Genomic DNA, 25,322 nt, shown 5'->3' with positions numbered 1-25,322 from the left:
ACACTTTAGCCTGTGCCAAGCTGCAAAGCGAAACTGCAAATACAAGCAATGTAAAGTAGCAGTTGGAAAGTGGTGGGAGTGAGTGGCGATTTCTATCAATAAAAACACACTCTTTGCAAATGTCAGTGGTTGTGGTGGTTTAGCATAAGTATGCTAGTCGCGGCAAAAGCATGCGGTGTAATGCGTTAGCATGCCGTGAACTTTCTTCGCCATGCGTGTGTTTGTGCGTTAGCACATCAGTGGAGGAACACGAGAGACAGACACAGAAAGAGAGAGTGGGCAGAGGAAGTATGATGTGACTCAAAGCGAGAAATCCTCTCCACCACAGAGTAAATTACGCGTAGGCTTTCCCATGACTGGGGGTTCACCTGCTGAGGCCTTGCAAAATCGATAGCTGAGACCCAGCTGCTGTGCTGCTGTTTCTGAATTTTGGTGTAGAGCAAAAGCCATGTCCTCTCTCTTGTGTTTTTAAAAATGACATGAAACGCACATGTTTTCTGTGCAACCCCCGAAAGGCCGTGTGGCTTTTCCTGCAGACATAACCACTGATATAACCTTGGGTACCTTTGCTTTGGTGCTTTCATTCAGGATGAAACATTATTAATTCACATCTGCCCACTGAGGCAAGAAAAGCAGGAAGTGAGAAACAGCAGGAAGAATTAACAGCATGCTAAGATGACAGGGCTCTCAGATTAAACATGTAATTGTGTGATTTCTGCTTTTGCAACCGTACCCGTTTGCACAGCCTGGTCAAAGAGGCTGGTACGGCTTCCTACAATCACCACACCAGCCAACACACCAAAGTCATCAGGCAGCCATACACCTACCATCCGCTGAGGAGTTGCACAGCAGTCTCATTTCTAATTATACACCCAACAACAGAGAGCTATGGAGCTGGTGAGAGAGTGTGTGGTGTGTGTGTGTGTGGAGACGGGGAAAGGAGAGTGATTATAAAATGGAAGAGAGGCTACTCAGCGACAAACACTGGGTGAACAAGTTCAGATGTAAGAGAGAAAGAGAGGAGGAGAGAGAGACATCAAATCTGTCTGAGAAAGGTTAACAGGACCGACTGGCTGAGCAGAGTGGGAGTGTAAAAGCGAGTAGGAGGGAAGAGAGAGAGAGAGAGAGAGCAGAAGAGAAAAGAAGAGAAGAGAAGAGAATAGGAGGAGTGTGTGTCTGATGGGCAGTCTGTTGAGCTAGTCTGGATGCCTCTCTTCATCCTGCTCTGTTTTGCTCCTCCACCTGCAGCCTGCGAGAGCAACACAAACCAGACAGGTGCGAGGGGAGCGTCTGTCTTCGTGGTGTGAGCATGGACCGAGGTGCACTGTGAAGATGGCTGCACGGGGAGACATGGACGGGTGAATGGAGGCAACATGCAAGTAAGTCATCTTTTAAAAACCTATTCGTCTTGATTTATGCGTGGGGAAAATGATCACATTTGCCCTGGAACAAAAGAGCGAGTCGTGACAGAAGCTCTAAATGCATGTCTGGGAAACTCTTTGTAGCACCAGGGGTTAAACTTTATTATGCTACAGCCTCATAGAAAGAAGCATCAAGATGACTAAGTGCAATATTGTCACTACTGATATGCAAATAAGCGCGCCCTCAGTACAGATTGTCGTTATCATGTTGGCAGCAAACACACTGCTGTGTATACATTTCATTTCCATAGATAAGCAGCCTGTAGTGAACACCTCATATGGTCTGAAATAACCTCACAGCACAGGCCTGTCTGAGACATGATCTGACCATAGCTGTGTAGGTCACTGTGAGTAAGTGGCCCCACACCTCGATGCCATTTGAATTTATTTCCATTTATTCGGCTGACAAACACTTATCTATTTATGTCTGAGAGCTCGCACAGGAATGTCGGTGTGAGGGTGTCGTCTGATCCCACACACATAATACAGAAGCAGCTCATATCAGAGACAAGCCTGTCAGGAGGCATAAAAGAGGTCCATTCAGCAGCGAGCCTCAGCCACAGTGGTGACATAATGAGGTGAGCTTTCGCACTGACAGGCTGCTCAAGTCCTCCGCTGCTTTTTTACATTGCGTAAAATGTGTGTCTTCGGTGCCTTTGAGTGCATTGGTTGCATGTCAGGCCACAAGGTGCTTATATTTAGCCCACCTCAGTGAACTGACTCACGGCTGTGCGTGCATGTGAGGAGGATGGTGGCGTTTCAGCAGCTCGCAGTGTTGGAGATCACTTTAGTGCCATGCGAGAGGCTCAAGGCGGGTCTGTGTGCTCACCATCCTGCACCTGTTTAGTCAGTGAATACACATATTTTCCTATGTTTGTAGTGGTGAATGCAGTGAAAAACTCCACTGAGAGACATTATTAACCTCAAAGGAGGGGAATTTACTGACAAAATTTAACCTCCAACTTTACACCCACCAGCAACATTTCACTTGGCCTGGTACGCACAACACTCATTCCTTCACCAACCACACTGTGCACTACTTTGTTACCATAGTAACTTTTTCCTCTTTTTTTTTTTTTTTTTTTTTTTTTACACAAAGGAGTTTGTAGATGTCCATCAAACTGAACCGTGTCAATATAGCAATTGGCGGTTGGAAAGCTGTAATTTGAAGCTGATGGTGAAGTTATTGTTCGGATGTCGAGAGGATATTTGCAGGCGGTGGTCTCACCACATGGCACTTTCAGAAGGGAGAGGGAAAGTTATTTATTGAGAAAAGATTAAAGTAAATGCCAGAAAATACCCAATGAAAAGATATTCTCGAGCTTGACAGTGTTTGTTTCTTCTGCTCAGACCCTGAAGACCTTGGATCTGCAACACTTTGCCAAGCGACTGATGGAGTCACGTGATCGCAACACCATTTCTACTTCAGCTGGAGGCAGTCAGTGAGCTTCAGGATGAACCCGGCTCTAGTCCCAGGCAGGGACAACCTCCCGCTTAAGAAGAGGGACCAGCGATCATGCTCACCAGTGCAGCAGCAACAGCTGTGTGATGCGGCAAATTTCAAGGCACCATACCCATATAAGAACAACAGTGAGTTCAAAACTAAACACTCCAGCCCCTTTCAGCCAGTGCCAAGGCGAGTCCCCGCACTGTACCAGCCCTGGATGCAGACGCCCACAAGGTCTAAACCTCACGTCCTTTCTGCGTTCAAGGAGCATCACGGCTGGGCGGAATGGAGAGAGTTCAGCCCCCTGCACCCCGGGTGGGACTTTCCCCAACAATGCCAGCACCAAAGCTTGTCTGGTACTCCTGTGCTCCATCCGGCCCATCCGCACTACGCCTCCAGATTCAGCGCTGTCTCCCTGGTAGCCGAGGATTTCCACAGAGCGAGTGGAGGGTACGGCTGGGAGAGGACATTAAGAGACAAGGGTTTGAACCCAGAGAGGCAGAGCTACAGCCGGCACAAGGGTCCATATGTGAGGAGCGGAGACAGAAAAACTGAATATTTTCCCCGGGTTGAAAAATCTATTTTTCCACACGAGTATCCTAAGCTTCAACACGATTCCTTGCACAAATCCATAAAAGCTGCCAAAGTCCCCGTTCCTGGACATTCCTTCGTGAGAGTTTCCTCTGACGGCACACGCGCCTCCGCCAAGGAGGACACGTCTCCCGTCGCCTCCTCTAAGCGCGCTTCTTCTTCTTCATCTTCTTCTTCTTCGTCTGCCTCTCCGAGCCGTTTCCCCTGGCTGCTCCCTCACTTTGTGGCGGGCTCTCTGATTGAACTCAGGGACGGGCGGCTGAGAAGGGTGGAGCACCTGCAGACTGAAGACTTCCTGCTTGGCTCACTGGCCTGTCCAGACCTCCGCCTGAGCTGCTGCACGGTGCAGAGCATCTTCTCTTCCGCCTCCTCCGCCTCCTCCTCATCATCATCATCATCAATCTCCCGCCTCCTCATCCTGCTTCACGACCAGCAGTCCCAGGTGAATGAATATCCCTCTGCTATTATTATTCACAACATTTCGTCTATCTATCTATCTATCTATCTATCTATCTATCTATCTATCTATCTATCTATCTATCTATCTATCTATCTATCTATCTATCCATCCATCCATCCATCCATCCATCCATCCATCCATCCATCCAAATGCTATACATATACCTTGGCTTTGTTTTGTGAACAGCTCTTAAAGAGAAATGCTGTCATGTTAAAGGCTGAGGGCCTTTTATGTTTTACAAGAAATTAAATGAAAATACAAAAAAAATAAACTAGCTCCTCTGTGCTATAGAGCGATGTATGGTTTTGGCTCACGCATAGAATAATGTGGTGGTTTTAAAGAAAGATAAAATCTTTAAACGCTCGCTATTAGATTTCAGCGCAAATTTAAACACCACCCCTAGCGAGTGAGCGTCTAAGCTGTGTCTCATTATGTTGTTTGTATGTATTTCCCTCCTCCAGGAGATGGTGGATGTGTATGTTGAGTACCCGTTCTTTGTGCGTGGGCAGGGCTGGTCTTCCTGCAGCCCTCAGAGGACGGCGCGTCTCTGCGGCCTGCAGTGCCGTCAGCTCTGCGTGGGGGACGTCTGCTTGGCTCTTACGCCCGTCTCAGCTCCCCAGCCCACGCTGCCGGCCACCCTGGAGCCGAAATCCCCGCCCAAGCAGTCGCAGGAGGCGGGGGGCGAGGGCCTGGAGGCGCCGCACCCGCAGGCCGCCCCGTCCGCCCAGAATTCCGGGGAGCCAGAGCCGAGAGCAGGGGGCCAAAAGATGGGGGCGGAGACGGTCCGCAGGAGACACTATTCAGCCCCTGAGCTGAGAGGTCCAGGGACAAATTGTATTTAGTGAACAGGGTCTATTTTAAGCTGTGCTGTAATCAGCCTATATATGCTGTCTCTCTACCTCCTGGATCACATTTTTTGTGCTTGATTGTTTTTCTGATTTGGATCTAAAGAGTAAAAGTGGGAAGACGCAGTACGATTAACACTCAGGATCCCCTGGAGGTAAATTTGCACATACTGTATTTCTCAAGGTTAGTCAGGGATCACACACTGGAAACTTCAATGATAAAAGTCTGTAAAAACACAGAATTCAGATCGTATCCACGTGAGGGAACTCAGGCTATGAAAAACAATTTCTGTGAGAACGTGTCACACCAAAGTATAAATCTACAGGGGAAGCCGATTCATTGACATCTGAAGGGGAATCCTGCAGATTCGAGAAAATATACTTCTGAGTTTTAGCTCTTTTAGAGTGAGTCCTCACGATATTCTGGCAGTTCTGACTAAATCAGCCCACGTTCCTTGAAAAGCACATAAAACTACTCCCTCAGGTCTTTCACTGCTGATGATACCGTTTAAAGTTTATCTCTCTTCTGCTTAACGTTATGTAAGAGTTTTTCGTGATCACAAAAGAAAATTCCACTCCAAGTTAGAAGCCTGAAAATGTTCTTTCTCAGATAAAGAGGGAGTTTCATGTTGACAATCAATGCCGTGTTTGATTGTATGAGTCAGATTTACGCTTCTACCTCTGTTTTCTATTTACAGTTATATTCTACGTGTCTGTGTGTAACCAGCTATAGGGCGTGGTGTTATATGCTGTGGTGGTGAAAGTCAGGGTGAATGTCTTTATCTGCCTGGTGGTTGTTAAATGCACATGTTGTATATGCTTTTGCTTTTTGTACCTTTTTAAATGTCCCGCCGTCAAGAGCGGGGACCATTCATGCCATTCTAAGTACTTGAAAGGCGCAGTCTCTCTGTGATGTGATGTTCTTTTCAGTATAACAAGCAGACAGTCAGTACGTTTACATGCATATGAAAAAAAAAAACTAATTACTGCCTTGATCTGACTTAAACTGGACGACATAAGTGCATGTAAACACGATAAATCAGAGTTCCTTATCCGGTTAAGACACCCAGATAATGAGATTGGAAATCGATTTACATCAGTCATTCGATTTTCTCAGTTGCATGTAAACTTGGACATAGTCGAATTTCGAGCACAGCCTGATTAAGCTGCGCATGTAAACGCACTGACTGTGGACGCTGTGGATAATGTGAAATTAGAGCAAACTAGGTGCAGCGCACGCATTTTGAGTCTTTAACTTGTAAAACAAAGTTAAAGAAATAAACATGTCATTGTGTCAATCTTATTCCTCGCCCGTTCATTACTTAAGCCCGGGGTGTAGTTAGTTCTGGAGGAAAACTCATCAGGCCAGGTTCTCCATCATTTATTGAGCTCGCTTAACGCGACAAAGTAAAATTGAAGCCTATCTTTGCACACCTGCAGCTCTGGTCTGACACCAGAAGGCAGCTGCAGTGGAGGCGACGGCGCACACCACGATGAATCATCAACATCTTGCTGACTTCGAGCCTTTCAGAGGTGTGGTGATATGCATCTGCGCCAGGAAGTAAGACCCAGCAGCCTCACTGTGATGTGAATCCCACTCCGCTGTCATTCTCCACTGAGCTGCCAGATGTCTTACACCTGACCCGCTCCGCCTGGCCTGCTGAGCACCAGCGAAGTTTGTTGGAGAGTCCAGATGTTTTTTTTTTGTTTTTTTTTTGCTGGACACAGGTTTATCCAGCTGCTCCAAAAGCCACGGTGCAGAAGTTCAATACGAAGACGGAGGTCTAACGTTTTATGAAATCTCTCACCGAGCACGCATTAGCACGCGGGCAATAATTTATATTCTCATCTCAAAATGCAGATATGTGTTACATGTGATAAGATCTTTTTGCGTTGGGCTTTTAGCAATAAGAGTTCTATTTCAGCTTGTGAAGAAACTGCATAAAGCCTCTGCAGCACCCTCGTTTTTTTTTAAGTCGCGATCAAAGGAAAACAAAAATAAAATCCTTTGTTCAGTCTCTCTCTGTGTCCAGTTCTTATTGGCCTGTGGTAGTGGTTATAGCCAGCTCAGCTGCTGGTCATAAAAACAGACTCGCAGCATAAAACTTTGCTCTGTGTCAAGAGCTCCCTTGTGACCAGCCAGTCGGTCCTCTCTTGTCTCTGGTTACTCCTCCTCTGTCTTTCTTCATCATCTGTCAGGATTTGTAGAAGTGAAGGGGATGCATGCAGTCAGTGGCAGCCACAGCTTCTCACGACCATGTTGCGATACTTCTTGAGGATGACATTAGAGCTGTCGTCAAAATAGAGCACCGAGATGCCATGGAGCTGAGTGGGAGCGCAGCAGGGCTTGGGCACTGTCTCAGGGTTGATAAAGTGCACCTGTGGTGAGAAGAAGAAGCACAGATAAATCCTCAAAGAGTGCGGAGGTTGAAGTGAAAGTGCCTTTGATCAGGGACTGTTTGGGGCTTACCAGAGTTTGCACAATAGCATGATTGGTTGCATTCATGTATGAGTTAAGAGGGAAGGCGCACTCCCCCTCACAGTAATACGCTGCATAGCCCTCTGGTGCTATGATCCAGTCCTGAGAGAAAAGAAAAACACAGGCAAACTGTCAGATAACTTTTTTTTAAGAAATTTATCAAAAAGGCAATGAAAATCTTGTATCATACCTGCCAGCCCAAATCTCTGAAACTGACGTACAGCTCGTGCTTTTTACATCCTTCTTTAGAGATGCCAAGATTATCTGAAATTGAGAATTTACACATGATGTGATGTCAAAACTGGCTGGTTGAAGTTACTACGAAGCTCTATGGTGATGAGATTTTTCAGGCACCTGTTGCAGCCTCTACCGCCTTCAGTGCATCTTGGACGGTCCTCTGAGGCTTGGAGCGGTTAGGCTGGCGTCCCTTTTGGCCGTGGGCCGAGCGGACGCTGCGGAACCGCACCTCGTTTGTTTTGAAGAAGACGACCAGGAAGGGCTGCTTGTCCTGAGGCCCGCCGCCCGTCACCAGCCCAGCCAGCCGGGGGCTCCTCCTCCGACCATGGCCGTCCTCCAGGGCCAGGCGCAGGCCGAGGTTGTGCTCAGGGCTGACCAGCCAGAGGTTGCTCGTAGTGGTCAAGTCAAAGACGAGCCAGCCCTCCTCTGAAGCCCAGACCTCTCTCTGATCCAGCAGCAGCAGCTCCACTTCACTGAGGAGAGCACAAAATGTAAATAAATTTCCAGGCTAAATGCACTCCGTGTCAAAACAGTTTTTTCAGTGACATAAACTTGTTTGGCTGCAGCCTAAAATCTGAGTCACGACACGATTCCACCAAAGATAACCGGACTTGTGCAAAGCGCAGCGTTGATGTTGTTATCTGTCGCTTGTTTTCCAGCACAAATGGATTTCCTCCTTAGTTAAAATGAACGCTCTTTCCGGAAACATATGAAGACAATCTAGAGGAATGCTTAGGAAAATGTTGTTTTTCTGTCATGCAAATTATAAAAGATGGGTATTTAATGGTCTGAAAGTGGGGAAACGACATGTGTGGTCCTGTAATAGTTCCAGTTAGAATGTATCAAGACAAGTTGTTTTATGGTGTTTTGGTTAAACACACCAGCACAGTGGATCTGAAGCTAAGCTGTTAAACTGAACCGCTAACTTTGAACCTAGTGCTTGAGGGTACACCCAGACAGAGAGAAATTCGAAACTGCAGCATTTCGCAAAATATTCACCCAACGCAGCAGGAAGATGCTAACACAACACATTGAGAAACCAGAGATCAGTTAAATCGGCAACGTGTTTCGTCTTCTGGAAAAACAAACTGAAGGCGAAATGTCCCCAAAATTAACATGAATTTCTGTATAACAGTCCTGCCAGGGCTTCACCAGACCAGGGAAAATACCTCGCGTCTGCTGATCTGCTGTGTGCGTCTGTGTCCTGTGGGCGGAGGCTGGCTGTGCATCAGAATTTTACAACGCAATGTGCTTTTGATTTACGTTATTTAGTTCCGATCCAAATTTCAATTTTTAATCATTTCAGCTGAGCAGCCTGAGCATCCAGGATAAATTCCCTCTGACAGCTAATACCCGGGACCATGTGTCCCCCCCTGCTGTGACCACTATCAAAGCAGCGCGTTCTTAACATCCCTTAAGAAAACCCCAGACTGGTGAGTGTCGTCTTCAGGGCAGATTTCGCAAACAATTGCTTTGTTTGCGGACGGAGCTTCAGATGTGAGGCAGACGTCTGTCTTTTGTCCCGCTGCCTGCTCGTCTGTCTGGCCTTTGTGTGTCTGTGAATGACAATGGTGCTGCCCTTAACGCCGTCCTCGGCCCCACCGGCACAGATAAAGGTTCAATCTGCTGGCATGACCTTTGTCTATTGAAAAAAGGGGTCGTGTTTCAAACGGTTGTAATATTGAATCCTAGTGGATTTATTGAACTTATGGCTGGAAGAATTCAATCAGACAGTCATTAAGAGTAAGTTTTATAGATGCATTTTAGGAATATCAACCACTTCTTCCTTCAGGTTCTGAACTTGCAGAGAGAAACCATGTGAAAATGGAAAATTGTCTTGTTTCCTTTTATATGTTGTATAATTTTGTTCCTTAACTTGTGTCCGACAATTATTCCCTTCAACTATTTATTGAAAGGCTGTGAGATAAATTTCCCAAAGTCCGAGCAAAGTCCAAGTAAACCCAGACAAATGTCTTGTTTTATCTGTGCAAAATCAAAAAACAAGCAAATATTAAGATCCGAAATGTTTGTAGAGGATTTTATGATGCGAATGATTCATCGGTTATCAACAAAAGAGAGAGGACTGTTTATTTTGTGGGTGTCTGGAAGGAAAATATACAAAGACTGACGTATGCATGAGGCGTATTAGGGGCTCTACGGGGTCTTTTGGCCCTGAGGAGCCAGACACCTCGTGGGCGGTTCATCCAGCCGTGTAACAGCGAGGCTGACTCAGTCAAGTCGGAGATTTGCTATTTGCTTTGATTTGGGAGGAAGACGGCAATCTCTTCCAAGTTGTAATTTCACGTGTGGCTTTTTTTTATTAACAGGAAAACAGCATGAGAGCAAGACAGAGAGGTAGGTGGAGAAAGCGCAGACAGAATCATGGAGGAATGGCGACCTGTTTGATAGAAAGGGCGGCGTCTTGCAGGTTTGGTGTTATTTGCGGTCGGAGCGGCTCGATATAAATGCAGGTCTCCTGGGGACGGTCCTGCTCTGACCGCGTGAGGGTAAACTGCTCTGGAGAGAACCACTGGCTTTCTGTAATTGAGACTAATGTCTGTGTAAACAGCGTCGGCGAAGACGCTAACATCGGGGGTACTGAGCTGTCAGGGAAATGTAGCCCCGCAACCACTTTTCACTGACAGGCGCACGGTAGCACAAAGCATACAGCCTATTTAAAGATTTAAGCTCAACCACAAGTCAACTTGAACCGTGTCACTGGTAAAAGGAGAAGAGTTACGAGACAGGGAAATGCTTTAAAGGGTCAGATCACCAAAGATTTCAGCAACGACCTCAAGATGATGTAGACGAATGGGATTTCATTGGTAGTGTTGAAATGTACTGTAATAAAAATAAAAGCTTTTCATTATTGTGTGAGAAAAATTAAATTTCAGCAGTTAAAACTGGCAGAACCTGATTAACAGTCTCTTTTATTTCATTAGAACTCGTCCTTTTCAGGCCTCAAATGCTTGCAAGCAAGTTGAGATGATCGTTTAACCTCATGCCAACCTCTTGTTGTTTCTAGAACAAAGATCAGGACATCACCAGACAGCGATAATTCAACTAATAGGTGATAGTTAGATCTTAGCATCCAAAACTTTGGATCGGTTGTATAACGAACCAACCAAAATGGCCTTCATCACAGCTATGATAACAGTGAGGCGAAAAGTCATGCTGATGCAGAGGTGGATGTGACAAAAAGGTTCTTCAGCTACTTGTTAAATCAACATCAAAATACTAAACTGCATTATACTACTGTAAAATGGTAGCTTACTTAATACAATAATTAAAACTTGTATAATAGTCATAGCTTGTTACCTAATATTAACTTTTTCACTTTTTGCTATTTGTACTTCTGGTAAGATGCCTAACTTCATTTCATCCTATACGTCCCTGTGGACAGAGCTGATAGGTACGACACGGGGTCATGCAAGGAAGGGAGAGCAGCAGCAAAAATGAACTGAAACTGTGAACAAAAACACCTTTACCTGTTAGGTGGCACTTGCAGGACCTGGTAGACGCTGACTCTGAACGTTTCATTCTCACTGCGCTCCTGCATGAAATCCTTGTGGATCCTGAGCTCTGCGGCCGTGATGGTCTCTCCCTCTGGAATACGGGAAAGGTCGAATCGAAACTCCCTCGCGTGCTCCTTCGACTGGAGATCGTGATCAACTGTCAGAAGAAGACATGACGGAATGATGTTGATCAAACCCAAGCAACAGGTGGCGATCCGTCCACAGGCCACTGCGTGGAAATATTACCGTGATAAATGGTTTATTTTCCTCAACTGATGCACACAGTAAAAGGTCCTTCCAGCCCTCGAACTGGAAGTTCAGGACATACGCGGAAACGGCAAATCACTCAGTACAATCAGATGGCGAACGGGCCGGCGGTTGCGGAATCTGTCGAGATGGTTGTTGATTTAAGTGATTCTCTGAAGTGCGTTGCTCTGCCCACAGCTTGGGAGCACTTTGTCAGAAATAGGAAAGAATTCTGCGTCAACAACTGAAGTGATTGATCTAAACATCACTTAAAGTCAGGTCTGCCATACATGCCAATGTGGGGGAGAAAGAAAAAACGCATTCATGGCTCAGTTTGGCTCCGTGTTTAAATTGCACACATGTGCTGACCACAAGAAAAGGCCCGTTAAGGCACAGCCCGGAAAACCACAGCAGCCAGTATGCTTTTACAAACACATTCACATAAAGCAGAGAGAGCCACACAAATTCATGTGTGCTTTTACTACCAGAGTCTGAGGCCACCATACCTCCGCGGCCATTCTGCAGTGTATCACCAGCCGCTGGTTTCACTCTGACTGTGGATGTGGAGCAGCAGTCGCCGGCGAGGTTTCCGCCCAGTGCTGATCGGCGCTGCAGCTCACTCAGAGTTTCCAGAAAAATGGTGGTCAGAAAGACCCCAAAGCTTCCTGGAGCTTTCCAGTGTCATGTTTTTACAGCATTACTCAGCGCGCTTGTCCTTGGAAAGAGCAGTCTCTGGTGAAGGTGTGCAGAGCGGAGCAATGATTAGCCGCCTTAAACACATCCTGCCCGCTGGCACACACCATGACATCATCATGACATCCTTCTGTGTTCCCACCGACGGCCCACTATTGTTTCAGTGTTCGTGGAGCTCAGCGCCGAGAGCAGAGCGCTACAGAGATCACACACACACACACGCTGGCTCACAGTCTTCTACTAAAAACACTTTTAAAAAACACACACACACACACACAAGCCGCTTGTCGTTAAGAGCAGTGCATTCTGAACCCTGCGAGTCATTTGTTTGACCGCAATTAAATGCTGGAAGGGAACGAGGGGTGATTTTATGAAAGCAATAATTGCTTGTAAGGACTTGGTGTGTTTACGTTAGGGACCATTAGCTGCAGAGATCTGACCTCAGATATGCAAACTTCCCCCTGGGAGGCTTTTCAGCACTTCAGATTTTCTCCTGACACTGCAGGGCCACACAGCCACGACGCTATAATTAACCTGTTTCAATTTTATAGTAAATATGTTCTTGACTATTCAACCTGGGGGGTTTCAGATGTGTCACAATATCAGCACAAAAAAGTAATGAAAATGAGAGCTGCTTTGAGCACTGAAACTCTGTCTATTCATTCGTGGCACGCATGGGTTTCAACTTATGAGAAGTAAGTCGGTATTTCACTTTCTTCTAAATCCGCGAGTATCCGCACGTGTTGCCAGCTTTCACGGCCTATGTTACACCTTTTAAAAAGAAAGCAAAGAAAGAGCAGGGGCGCAGCTACGACGGGGCGAAAAGAAAGCGACTGTTTTCCACATGAGCGCAGAAAAAGGGGGGTAATGAGATTTTTCTAGCTTGGCGAAAGCGCTTCTTAGCATGATCTCCTTACGCTACCTACGGGTCGGCTTAGCAGGACAAGCACATTTCTTCCCGCCCGTTCTCAAAAAGCACAATAATCCCTCTGTTCTTCATCGCCACGGTCGTTCCCTCGGTTCTGAGACCATTGTGCGCTCGTTCTGTTTTGAAAATAAAAGCCAGGGACATTTCTGCTCATTAGGCTGTTTTCTCATGCTCCGCAGGTGTGCTGTGGTCAGTGCAGGAAGGCCCAAAACTGAACGCATGTGTACACGTCTCCAGGCAAGGGCTTCGGCGGCAGGAAACAAGGAGGTCGGCGCGAGGAGATGCAGAGCCGAGAGCTGCGGGTCATCTATGAGAGACGGTGTATAAGCCAGGCCTCGGCGCATGGCGATGAGACAATGCGAACGTAGGCTTCCTGAGTATGATCTCAGGAGTTTATCATTCCAGGCGCTCTTACGCTGCTCATTTCTCTAAAGATACAGCGAGTGTGTGGCTGATTTACGTTCCAGTTCGGTCTTGGAATGATCATCAACAGACCACCAAGACAGACCATAGACTCGCTCAGGCAGAATGTAGGAGCCTTGGCAAAAAATAAATAAAAAAAATTCAATAATCCGATCCAATCATCAGCCCAGCAGGCTCTGGGAGAGAAATAATACAAACTCATTGTGTCTTTTTTTTCCCCCTCCTTCCTCTTTATAATCAAACTTTTCCAATGTGAAACCACATAAATCTGCTATTGGTTTCCAGACACAGAGTTTCCACATCTCATTAACAAAAAGTCTGTCAGTTTAAAGTTCATGAGTGGGGATATAAAATGTTGATATTTTCTTACGGCTTCCAAATGTTTTGTGTTAACAACATGTGCTGATTTAAAAAAAAAAAAAACTCAAAATGGCTGTTTATTTGGGGGCTTGCTGGTGACAAACAATCACACAGGAATGTTGGAGCTTTCCTGGAGATGTGCTGCATCCATGGTGAACAAACTTCACATCTTCACAGGCACACACTCTCAATCACCGTGTTGTTTTTCCTGTATCAGAGTTGCCACAGGATCTCCAGGGGAAACAAAGTAGGATCTTTCCTCGTACAAAATAATAACCAGGAATATCCGAGCAACCCCCCCGAACAAACATGTTAACAGGGACAGATGCAAGAATGCACAGGCACCTGCGCGGAGCAAGATTACAACAGCACCAGTACGCTTACGTTCAGTTTGTAGCTTGATCTTGGTCTCCACTTCCCCCCCTAGGGCTTTACAATGCCTGTTCAACTTCTAGTCATGCGAGACAAAGCCACGCTTAAGCCTCTCCCCCAGAGCTTTGAGGGGATTGTGGGGAAATCGGATACATGCATGTTGTCATAACATTTACAGCCTGGATAATGCTTGATTTCAAGTGAATAAATTCACCCAAATGCCAAAGTGTCAGACACGGCGGCTTAATTAACTAAACAACAACTAGTAGTTGGTAGAGGCTGTGGTTGAACTGTAGGCCTAAGCACTGAAAGGTTTGACTCTCAAGTTGATTCAATCAAATAACAAAGGTGAAAATGCCTCGAATGAGCTAAAGGTGAAGTCTCATAAGGAAAAAACTCTATCATTGAAAATGTACAACCCACAGTAAAGTCCTAAATAAGTCCCTGAAGTCATGTTTAATGGGAAGGGGAAATTTTGAGGCCCTTGGATGTCAGCAGATTATGACGCGTTATACTAACCTCGTACACGAATTTAAACGCAACATTTTTGATTAAATGGTTTGTTGTTTTGTAGTATTTGTTTCACTACAAATTAAAAAATAAGTCACACACTTACTTAGGTTGACGAAGCTCATCACGGTGTCTGCTTCATCCAGGAACCGACTGTCCTGCGGGGTCACTGCTGGAGATGTGTGAGTCGGTAAAACGGTCTGGTAGTATGGATACCCGGGCTCTGCGTCCGTGGAGATTGTATTAAACAGATCCAGCATGAACATCGGCGCGGCGTTGTGCTTGGTGTGCACGAGAGGGCGCGGACGGTGGGGCAGCCCCAGGATGGAGAGGATCTCCCGCTGCATCTCCCTGCGCTCCTGGCTCCGCAGACGCCGCTGGATGAAGCTGGAGCGCGCGTCGCTGTCCACCGAGTTGTCTAGTGAGAAGTTGGAGAAAGCGACTCGCGTGGCCACCACGAAGTGACACCACGACAGGAGGACGGTGACCGTTGCCAAGACGCTTATCACCATTTTTACTCACAATTTTACGCGCGGCTCTACTGCAAGAAAAAAAAATGTCTGCGCTTTGGGGGACGACTTGTGTGATGTGCGAGTCCTTCTCAATAAGACCCGTTACATGTGGAAAAGGGAAAAGACGTTATCGACGCCGAGTTTCATTCCCCCATCATTTGCCCGTGGGATCCAGCCGTGCGCTCCCCTTGATGGAAACTGGAGACTGGATTTTTATTGAGGAGCTGCGTCGGGGAGGGGCAGCAGCGGTTCAGGTTAACTCCGTGGATTGGGGCAGCGTGTGGGGGGAGAGGCACTGGAAAGTAGAGCGACTATCGCGAAGCACACTGTCTTGGTAATTAGATGGATGGCTGTGGACTTTTGAAACTCAAGTGTGCAATCAGTGCGTCATTTAGTCGAGATTGTTTGGTCATTGATGAGAGTGGGACCTACTTATGGAGCTGACGGGTTCTTCTTTGTCTCTGAATACAGTAGCTTGGCAGCCAGACTCTCTAAAGATCACATTAAAAGAATACATCTATTGAAGTGGATATACAGTTTATATACTTACTGTTACGTGAACCACATGGAGGGCACATGGAGGTACTCCAACCCTCAATGATCGATCTAAAGGTAAAAAGAGAACCCCCCCAATCCCTTCTCCAATGCAGACACATTTGAACTGAAACAATAAAGCCCACAGTAATTTTTAAGTGATCAGCAGCAACCCATATACATGAAGAGACAGCCTCAATGGATTACAACTGTGTGTAAAGCATAGAGCTAATGAGGATGGGGGCAGGTAATATGAAACAAAGCAAGGATCCCTTAAAAACAGAATCTTTTTTTTACACACTCTTTGACTGAAGTAGCTCATAAAACCAAAGGGAATGAGTCAGTGTCCAGCAACAAACTGAAATGTCAGTTTGCAAACAAGCGTTTCTGCTCCTCATCGTCTATGAAATAAGGAGATCACTGCAGCGACTCTTCATTCATTTCATTCACACTCCAAGTATCCAAATAAAATGTAAATTCAAGTTACATTACACCGGTCACTTGAGATGTTTTCCCAGCAGAGGTCGCTTTACATGACTCATCCTTGCAAACTTACATAAACTCAAGTGTCCTCCATGTCCACTACAAACATTTATAAATCTTACTGCTTCTTTAGTAACTATTTAACCCTCTAGGTTCACTTCAGTTTGTTTAGGAAGATTTCTGTACACACTGTATCTTTTATATTTTTATTTACAAACACAGCTGTAGGCCTGACAGGGAAATACAAAGCTGTCAAAGACGGCACGTCATCGGCCTACAAATCTTCAAAATATTATTGGAGGTTAAAAGTCTGTAAACATCTCTTTTATGAGGACTCTTGAGTAGAGTGAATGGATACCAACATGTCCTTTAGCTCCATGATTCCCGGCCCAAGGCCCCTTTACGGGGGCAAACGCCAACGATCCTGAGAGGTGAGCGCCAAGTTAGACTCTGGAGGAGGTTCATGGAGGGAAGCTAAACATGGTGATCGTGGAAAAGGTTGATCTCTTCCTTAATTTGACATCAGGAAAAAAAAAAAGCTCTCCGATAAGTGGTGATGGAGACCGTAGCCAAAAATCTGGTAACAATTAAGAACCCTTGTCTCCAAAATATTACCCAAATATCAGTCAGTGATGAGGCAAGCATGAACAAGGATGAAAAGAAGCTGAACAAGGAAGAAAAAAAGACATAAGAGGAGAGAGATAAGAGAGAACAAAGACAGAACATTATTAGTCTTATTTATGTCCAGTACTTCAATGGTTCCTTTTAAACACAGGGAAACAGTGTCTTGTACTTGTTCAAGAGAGGAGACGTGGTTCAATAAATATCTAGAAATGATCAGTGAGTTTATCTGCCCAAAGGTGACAAGTGAAATGTTTTTTTCACACTTGTTAAAGACAGAGGAAGTTGTCTGTGGTAGCATTAACAAACTGAACATGAAGCTGAAACAGTTGTCTCACCACATGATGACACTCCCCTTATTTTATATTTCTATATATATACACTTAGAGGGGTAAATACCTCATGATTACATTTTTTTTTTTAATCTCAAATAAAATACTGAACACTGAAATAAAAGGCTCAGCTTTTTGGAAAAGACAGACGTAAACTTGTGTTGTACAAACAGGGGACATGAACTGCTTATTTATTTTATTCATTGAAAAATAACAAATGCTGAACTGATGAACTGTTTCTTTTTGCTCTGTATCAAAGGCTGTACATGCGTCACTGATTTACAAGGGCTCTAAAGAAATAAGTTAAACCCGAAGTGTTCCAGCCCGTGTGAGGTTAGTTTCATAACACTTTCTAGCGATTGTGAAACTATCTCATAATCTAACTCGGTATTATATTTAATTTTTCGAATCTAAACAAATATTAAAAGGAAAATAAGCTTCAGTTAGGATGCATAGGTACATCAAGAGACTAAACTTAAAGTAGTTTAGTCTTGTTTATTTTGAACATGTAAAAAGCAAACAAAATAATCAAATGGACATAATGAACATAAATAGCACAATGAAAAATAAAATAAAGTAAACATAAACTGAAAATTACGTATTCTACATAACTGCAAAAGAGTGGGAGGAAGTAGAAACTTTTGCCCGGTTTGCAACTCACCCAGGAGGACGCTCAGAGTTGACTGAGGACAAGAGGGGAGGTAAAGGACGCCTCCTAGAGTTTATACGTGAGATTGCATGACTGTTAATCTGCGGCTAATGTGTCATCAACCTGCGACACATGCGCTTCAAGGAATAAGCGCCACACTTTTACCGAGAGGGAAATCGTTTTGGCATTTCCAGCGTTTCAAGTTTACAGCCACATTTACACCAGTTTGGGGTATGTATGTGTATATTTTTAAGAGTCGGTACCGTTGAGTGTTTCAGCGCGGGTGATTTCCGCACAGGAATGGCGACACAGTGATACGGTCGGTAGACGTGTTTAGCTAACGGTAGCTATGTTAATGTTTGCCTCATGTTTAATATATGGACCACACATTGACAAAAATATAGGAGTAAATGGTCAGTTTTGGACATAATATGCATAATTAAACTGTGCATTTATCTCTGTGTTAGCGAAACTACTAACATGAGTAGGCTAGCATCGATACTACGTTAGCTGTTAAGCTAAGCTACGTCTTGGTTTCCCGACATTTATATATCATCGGTTGTTAAAACACAACATGAGCACAGTTGCCCGGTAGTAAAACAGATTTAGTGTTACCAGGTGAATGCCGTTACCTTAGCTATCTAATAAGGTCTAGGTTCGTTGGTACGCCTTCTTCGACTTCAGGTCCAGTTTGTTTTGGTAGGATGTGTGGATGTGTGTCTGTCATTATGTAAAATATACCTTGCCCTTTTCTCTCTGTGTGTCTTCTCTCCCAGGCGGGCATTGGGAATAAGGTTAATGCATCATGAGTTTGTTTGGGACAAGCTCCGGTTTTGGAACAGGAGGAACAGGTGTCTTCGGAAGCACGACAACAGACAGTCACAACCCCATGAAGGTAAACTAAGAATCAGGAGAAAGACATCTGAGAAGTTGTGATTATAGCTCACTGAAAACTGCAATGATGACCTGGGTCAGAGGCAACAAACACAGAAAAGTACTTGTACACATAATTTGCACAGTTCTCATTCTCATCTTCTATAACCTCCTCTAGCCCTAGAGGACTGGAGCCTATATCAGTTGTCATTGGGCGAGAGGCAGGGTACACCCTGGGCAGTTCTCCAGTGTGTCTCAGGGCTGACACATGCTGCGTTTCCATTACCCCTACAAATGTGCAAAACCTAAATATCGCAATAAAAAAAAATGGTAATGGAAATGTCTGCATGTCGAAAAACATCTCAAATATCACAAAAACATTTTTAAGCTCTTGTGAGGTGTTTTTTTTTTAGACGTATTGATATAAAAGTGTATCACAGAAGTGCATTGGAAACACTTTTTTTTCATGTTTCCCCATCACTGGTGTCACTGGAGATGATGCAGGAGATCCTGTGACTACTTCACCTTCCTCAATGTGAAGTCTCGCTCATGTGATGAGAATCTAAGAGAATTATGGGATATTTGGCAACTAGACTTTATGGGCCTTACAGCTCATTTGCAAAACACCTTTTAATGGAAACACGACCTTTCAGGAATATCACTTTTATTTTGCGAAAAACTGTAATGGAGACACAGCTATAGAGAGGCAAAAAGACAGCTTTACACACTCACACCTACAGACAATTTATAATCACCAATTAACCTAACAAGCATGCCTTTAGAGTACCCAGAGAGAATCCACACAGACACAGAGAGAACATGCAAACTCTGCACATATAGTTACTGGCATGTAAGTTATGTTCACTGTCGTAGTTTTAATTGGTTTTGTCAATGAATTGGTATAAGTTAGAAGCTAGAGTATAAGTTGCAATGATGGGCACTAAAGGGGCTGCTGGTGACAAAGTGACATCATCAAAGACATCTTTTTTGCCTGACATCTTAATGCTTTGGTTCGTTGTTTAGGATGTTGAAGTGACTTCACCCCCAGATGACAGCATCAGCTGTCTGGCCTTCAGTCCCCCCACCATGCCAGGGAACTTCCTCATTGGAGGATCCTGGGCTAACGACGTGAGTTATTTATGCACCATATCAGGCACAGTAACAGATTAAGTTCAGACACTAGATACTTGGTTTGTAATGTGCTCACGAGTTTACACAGATCAACGCTGTTCTATCATCTGACCTCAGGTACGGTGCTGGGAGGTGCAGGACAATGGACAGACTGTCCCCAAAGCCCAACAGATGCACACAGGCCCAGTGCTGGATGTATGCTGGAGCGATGTAAGTTTATTAGACAGAGTAATATAAGCTCTGCTCTGGCAGCGGCTGGGCTGTGGAATAATGTATGATGTGCTATTCTCTTTTATCAGGATGGAAGTAAAGTCTTCACAGCTTCCTGTGACAAAACAGCAAAGATGTGGGATCTTAACAGCAACCAGGCAATGCAGATTGCACAGGTCAGATGAGAGCTGACAGATCAATTATGTGTCCGTGAATGGGGAAGAATCATCTTACTGTATACCTCTCATTGTTTCTCTTCACAGCATGATGGTCCCATTAAAGCTATCCACTGGATAAAAGCCCCGAACTACAGCTGTATCATGACCGGCAGCTGGGACAAAACACTGAAGGTAGATAGCCGTACTTTAATGAGTGAAAGTGACGATGATTCGATTTAGTTGATTGAATGATTTAGTCGTGCCTTTTACAACATCTGAAAAACCCTGAACTGCGAAACACGATCCCGAACGTCTTGTTTAAGTTACAACTCTAGAGAGCTATTAAGGCAGCAGCTAGCAGCAGGAAAATGGTTCTCATCTCACAAAGTAACCTCTTGAACTTGATTGGTTGATGTGGCTCCTTGCCAGGCGATATCACATTGAGATCAGACAAAGGCTGCATTAGGTCAGTGCTCGTGAGGGTCCACACAATGAGGCTGCGAGATCAGTTTCTGCGGGTGTTGGGGAAAGGATAAAATGACATATTTTACGTTGTGAAATAGTTTGTACTATGTATTTTGGACATATTTTGTTATTTTAGATGTTTAACAAATAATATTCAGGTTACACTTATATTATGAAGATGGTTTTGAACTGTTCAAATCCAAAGTGGAGGAAATGTGAACAAATTTAATGAATGTCTTTTCCAGTACAAGTTCAGATTTAATTGGCGAAATGAATGGAAATAAACACAAGTATTAACGTAAATACCATGTTCCAGTGGACGTCAACAGAAGATGCGTTTACCCCTGTGTGATGTCTTACTGCTTATGGTTTGATTGTAGATCTTGTGATACGTATTTCCACCTAACGCCTAAAATAATGTGGAATATCCTCATTGCACTTGAATACAGACAAGCTCCTCCTGATTTAGCCATACACATCTCACCCTTTCTGAGCACAAACTCCCACTGAAGAAATGTGGCAGCCATCGCCTCAGTCCACATGTGTCAAAATAGTGAGGCAATAAACGGAGAGCAGTAAACACCTCAGTAGCATTCAGTGCATCTACCAGCTGTGTGTGACTAACATGAGGTAACTTGAACCACTGAGATGATCTTCATTACATTTTGGGGTTCCGCTTCAATTATTTTTATATCCTCCCCCAAATCCATCTGTGCTTGTATTCTGCTGTGCCTGCGTACTCGTTCCATTAAAATAATTAGGTTGCTGCATTTTTTTTTTTAATTTATTTTTATTTGCTGCCTTGATTTCATTGAGAAGAGGCCAACAGTTTATGTGGGACATTGAACTTCAGAAACATCTTAGACGTATTGGTTGGTTCAGTTTCACCTCTCTCTGGACCATCAACGTCTTACCAGTCCAGTAGTACCAACTATTCGGTCATTTACATATTATTTTGGACATCTGGTTTTATCAAGGATTGCTTAACACAACTTGTGCTGTTGAAATAACTAAAGTAGCAACAGGAAACATGATGGCTTCTCTGTTTTCCTCTCCAGTTCTGGGACACCCGCTCTCCCAATCCTATGATGTCGCTGCAGATGCCAGAAAGATGCTACTGTGCAGATGTTGTAAGTGCCTCGTGATGAGTTCCAGTGCTTGCCGAGTACACAGTGGATTGTTTTCTTTCACGCACCTCCTTGTCTGTGATTTGTAGGTGTATCCCATGGCAGTGGTTGCCACAGCTGAGAGAGGCCTGATCGTGTACCAGCTAGAGAACCAGCCTTCCGAGTTCCGCAGAATAGACTCTCCTCTCAAACATCAGGTGAAACATCTTCCACTTTAAACTGTCGTCTCACGTTCTTAATTTTTAAAAATACCCTTTTTCCAGATTTACCTTAATTTACTTCATTGCACTGTCACGTCTTGCAGCACCGCTGTGTCGCTATATTCAAGGACAAGCAGAACAAACCTACAGGTTTTGCTCTGGGAAGCATTGAAGGCCGAGTGGCGATCCACTATATCAACCCTCCAAACCCGTGAGTGACCGAAGCGATCCACCTCTCAGATTCAGTCAAGAGCTAATGTTTTTGATTATTATTTTGTTTACATGGTGTCAAAAAGAAACTGTTCTTGCAACATGAGACATGAATGTGTTCCCTGATCCCTTTCAGAGCCAAAGATAACTTCACCTTCAAGTGCCACAGGTCCAATGGAACCAACACAACTACTCCACAGGACATCTATGCTGTAAGTTGTCCTTCATTTCTAAGGATCTGAATAATTAAGATTAATGGTCAGTTAAGTAGCAGCTGCTTTGGTGTTAATGAAATTAACAACACTGAGACGACCCTCAGAACAGGAATGGTTTTACAGATGGAGGCCGCTGACATTTTTACTTCTTCTTTCCTCATAGTTTTGCTTTTAGCTAGGGTCAGTATCACTACTGGTAGCATGAGTCAATACCTGGACCCTATAGACAGGCAGTCCAACTCCTCCAGGATGGTACGTCAATACGTGCCTTTACCTGGAAAACATGTTGTTTAACCCTGCACAGTAGAGCGTACAGGGGAATCCAGGAGACGTCCTCTAGTGGGCTCTGTGCTCACTGCCCGTCACAGTGGAGCTCCAGAATTGGCAGGTTTGTCACTGGCGTCCCGTGCTTTTCACAGATGAGAACAGGTTCACTCTGAGCACATGCGACAGGTGTGAAAGGGACCGGAGAGGCCGTGGAGAATAATGCCGCCTGTAACATTGTTCAGCATGACCGGTTTGGTGGTGGTCTGAGGACGTATGTCCATAGAGGGACACACAGGCCTCTAAGCGCTTGACAACGTCACCCTGACAACACCTGGCCTCATGTGACGAGAGTATGCAGACAGTTCCTGGAGGATGAAGGAACTGATACCCTCGACTGGCCATCATGCTGACCTAAATCCAGTCCTCCGGGACGTTAGTTTTTTTTTTTTTGGTCCATCTGATGCCACCAAGTTGTACCTCAGACTATTCTGGTCCAGATCTGGGAGCAGATACTCCAAGCATGCATGCACATGGTCGGCCTTAGAAACTACTGAGTAGCATTTTGAGTTGCTGCAGTGAAATTTTAGCAAAATGTTTCTATAATAATATAATCTCCCATCAGGTGAATGCCATCTCCTTCCATCCTGTCCATGGCACACTGGCTACTGTGGGCTCAGATGGACGCTTCAGTTTCTGGGACAAAGACGCCCGCACCAAGTTGAAGACCTCAGAGCAGCTCGACCAGCCCATCACAGCCTGCTGCTTCAACCACAACGGCAACATCTTCGCATACGCTTCTAGCTACGACTGGTCAAAGGTAGGAGGTGTAAAGTCCTTCCATAAGTTGTTGTTGTATTTTATTTTTCAGTGTTGTTTACCTGTAGTCAAAGTCGCTCACAGTCTTAAACTGAATCCCACAGGGCCACGAGTACTACAACCCCCAGAAAAAGAACTACATCTTCCTGAGGAACGCTGCAGAGGAGCTGAAACCTCGGAACAAGAAATGGTGAGAGAGGGGCAGCCACTGTAAACCTGGAGACCGTGGTCACTGGACGGGGCTGCCCCATTTCCTCATGTGACTCTCACTGGGGCCTTTCAAGGCCGTGCATGGATGTGGGCAGTGAGGATATCGAGTCAGATCTCAGTATTGCTCTGTACTGCTCCGAGTAGTCATTTTGTATAGGAATAGTACTGAGCTTAGTGGGGTTATGTTGAAGGCTTGTGTGGTTTACGCTGTAGTGGTGTATACACGCTTCCTTTCACATGTACATGCCACAGCATTTAGCTTGTTGTTCAACCTGTGCAGTGAATCCTGTCCTGAAAAAGGGACTTAAGAACTTATTTATTAATTTATAGACTACGGAATAACATGTTGAAAACATGCATGAGAAAGCAGATCAACTTTCCTGTGTAAGGATTGATTTTTTTCCTGCTAAATAGGGATTTTTGTTCTATATTCTGTGCAAAAAAGGAATAAACAAAAAAGAAACAAAAGCCTGGGAAAAATGTTCTTTGTGACTGACTGCTCCCTCCTGTCTCCAGATTCGTCGTGCCAAATCGCATCTCTTGTGGGGAATTGCGGAAGACCTGCTGCTTTAGTGTGTGTATACGCTCGAGACAGACTCCTTCCTTTCGGCAAACACCTGGACCAATGCCGTGATGCAGTGTACTGTGCATGGACCAATCAGACGGCCCTACCCAACCTGGCATTGATGACCGCTGCATGACATTTGGTTTTAGAGCTCATCATAGAAAGGGAGGGATTTATTTGTCATTCATCTGGATTGTTTGATGATTCTTTTATGTGTCTTCATTTTTTTTTTTTTTTTTTTTTTTTACAGCTTTCCTAAGGCTTTTCATTCACTGATGACTTGCTGTTACTCGTCATGGTTTAACTCCATAAATGAAACTGGGATGTAAAATAAATAAGTGCATACTCCTAGATTTGAACATGTTTATTCCAACTTGAGGGAGTATAAATATTTGCAATCGATTTAGAGAAGGGACAAGTATTGTGCATGCAAAGGCACCGCCATCGGGGCGTCACCACTGACTCATGTTTCAGGTGTTAATCTCGCCGTCATTGTGCTGTCTGACATTGGAATCCTTGCGAATTCCAAAAGATAAAACTTTGAACAACATCTGCATTTAATGACTCCTCCTGTCTGCTTTTTTTTTTTTTATCCGAGTTAACCAGCAGGTGGAGCATTTTGGCCACAAGTGTTTATTCCAGCTGTTACCTGAAGAAAGACCAGAGGCTGAGGCCAGACAAATGAGATCAAAGCAGGACACTGGGGTTTTCTTGCAGTTCTTTTGACAGCACTACACAGCTGGAAATTAGGGGGGTTTATCATGAGGATATGAATGAGGTGGCATGGCCAGCTACAAAGGTCACGTGTGAAAAGTGAACCAGTTCGTAGAGGAGGAGGTGTGAATTAAATGCCTGTTTATTGAGGTCATTAGGGTGTCACCTCACCGTCAGCCTGACCCCTCGGTACTTAGCAGCGGAGCTCCAAGGCACCGAGGGCGGGAAGCTGGGTTCCCGCCGCAGCTAAACCGGCTCCTCTCAGCTTTCACGGGGTGACAGCGGTGTCGCTTCTCTGAGCCGACGGCCCCTCAACTGTTCAGTCAAGCTGCACCAAGTTTCTGTCGGTTGAACAAAAAGTCTTTCTGCTTGACCTCCCCCAGGATCACAAACACACTTGACTCCACAGTTCTTATAAATACAAAAAAGTATTTGTACCGGTAGTAGCAAAACTTTTGGGGTTGGGGATTAACCTGTTGCTGTGAACCCTTGAAGTTGCCACT

The 25,322-nt window shown here is 44.8% G+C and overlaps 3 protein-coding genes across 5 annotated transcripts; 2 read left to right on the top strand and 1 right to left on the bottom strand.

Annotated features, from left to right (window-relative positions):
• The first annotated feature begins 1,239 nt into the window (after window positions 1-1,239).
• Window positions 1,240-5,977, top strand: LOC125007443 (ataxin-1-like). Its single transcript, XM_047584275.1, has 3 exons — window positions 1,240-1,379; window positions 2,772-3,901; window positions 4,381-5,977. The coding sequence occupies exons 2-3, from the start codon at window positions 2,876-2,878 to the stop codon at window positions 4,759-4,761; spliced, it is 1,407 nt and encodes a 468-aa protein (XP_047440231.1). The 5' UTR covers window positions 1,240-1,379; window positions 2,772-2,875; the 3' UTR covers window positions 4,762-5,977.
• A 152-nt stretch (window positions 5,978-6,129) lies between these two features.
• Window positions 6,130-15,226, bottom strand: LOC125007444 (bone morphogenetic protein 7-like). Of its 2 annotated transcripts, none has more exons than XM_047584276.1 (6): window positions 14,634-15,226; window positions 10,969-11,224; window positions 7,598-7,953; window positions 7,434-7,507; window positions 7,235-7,345; window positions 6,130-7,143 (listed from the first exon to the last, which is right to left on the bottom strand). In XM_047584276.1, the coding sequence occupies exons 1-6, from the start codon at window positions 15,037-15,039 to the stop codon at window positions 6,994-6,996; spliced, it is 1,353 nt and encodes a 450-aa protein (XP_047440232.1). In that variant the 5' UTR covers window positions 15,040-15,226; the 3' UTR covers window positions 6,130-6,993. The 2 variants fall into 2 exon arrangements, with proteins under 2 accessions (XP_047440232.1, XP_047440233.1); XM_047584277.1 differs by having other exon boundaries at window positions 10,969-11,152.
• Window positions 15,227-17,737: 2,511 nt separating this feature from the next.
• On the top strand, window positions 17,738-24,666 carry rae1 (ribonucleic acid export 1). Of its 2 annotated transcripts, XM_047584065.1 has the most exons (13): window positions 17,738-17,889; window positions 18,435-18,553; window positions 19,555-19,659; window positions 19,780-19,872; window positions 19,962-20,048; window positions 20,136-20,222; window positions 21,554-21,625; window positions 21,712-21,819; window positions 21,927-22,033; window positions 22,169-22,244; window positions 23,137-23,331; window positions 23,435-23,520; window positions 24,057-24,666. In XM_047584065.1, coding segments are annotated over exons 2-13 (1,107 nt in total). In that variant the 5' UTR covers window positions 17,738-17,889; window positions 18,435-18,463; the 3' UTR covers window positions 24,058-24,666. The 2 variants fall into 2 exon arrangements, with proteins under 2 accessions (XP_047440021.1, XP_047440020.1); XM_047584064.1 differs by lacking the exon at window positions 24,057-24,666 and having other exon boundaries at window positions 23,435-23,524.
• Window positions 24,667-25,322: the final 656 nt, after the last annotated feature.

Source organism: Mugil cephalus, chromosome 4, assembly GCF_022458985.1.
Source record: "Mugil cephalus isolate CIBA_MC_2020 chromosome 4, CIBA_Mcephalus_1.1, whole genome shotgun sequence".
Lineage (NCBI taxonomy): Eukaryota > Metazoa > Chordata > Actinopteri > Mugiliformes > Mugilidae > Mugil > Mugil cephalus.
Note: the sequence above shows the minus strand (reverse complement) of the source record. Positions and strands in the feature narration are given on the sequence as shown.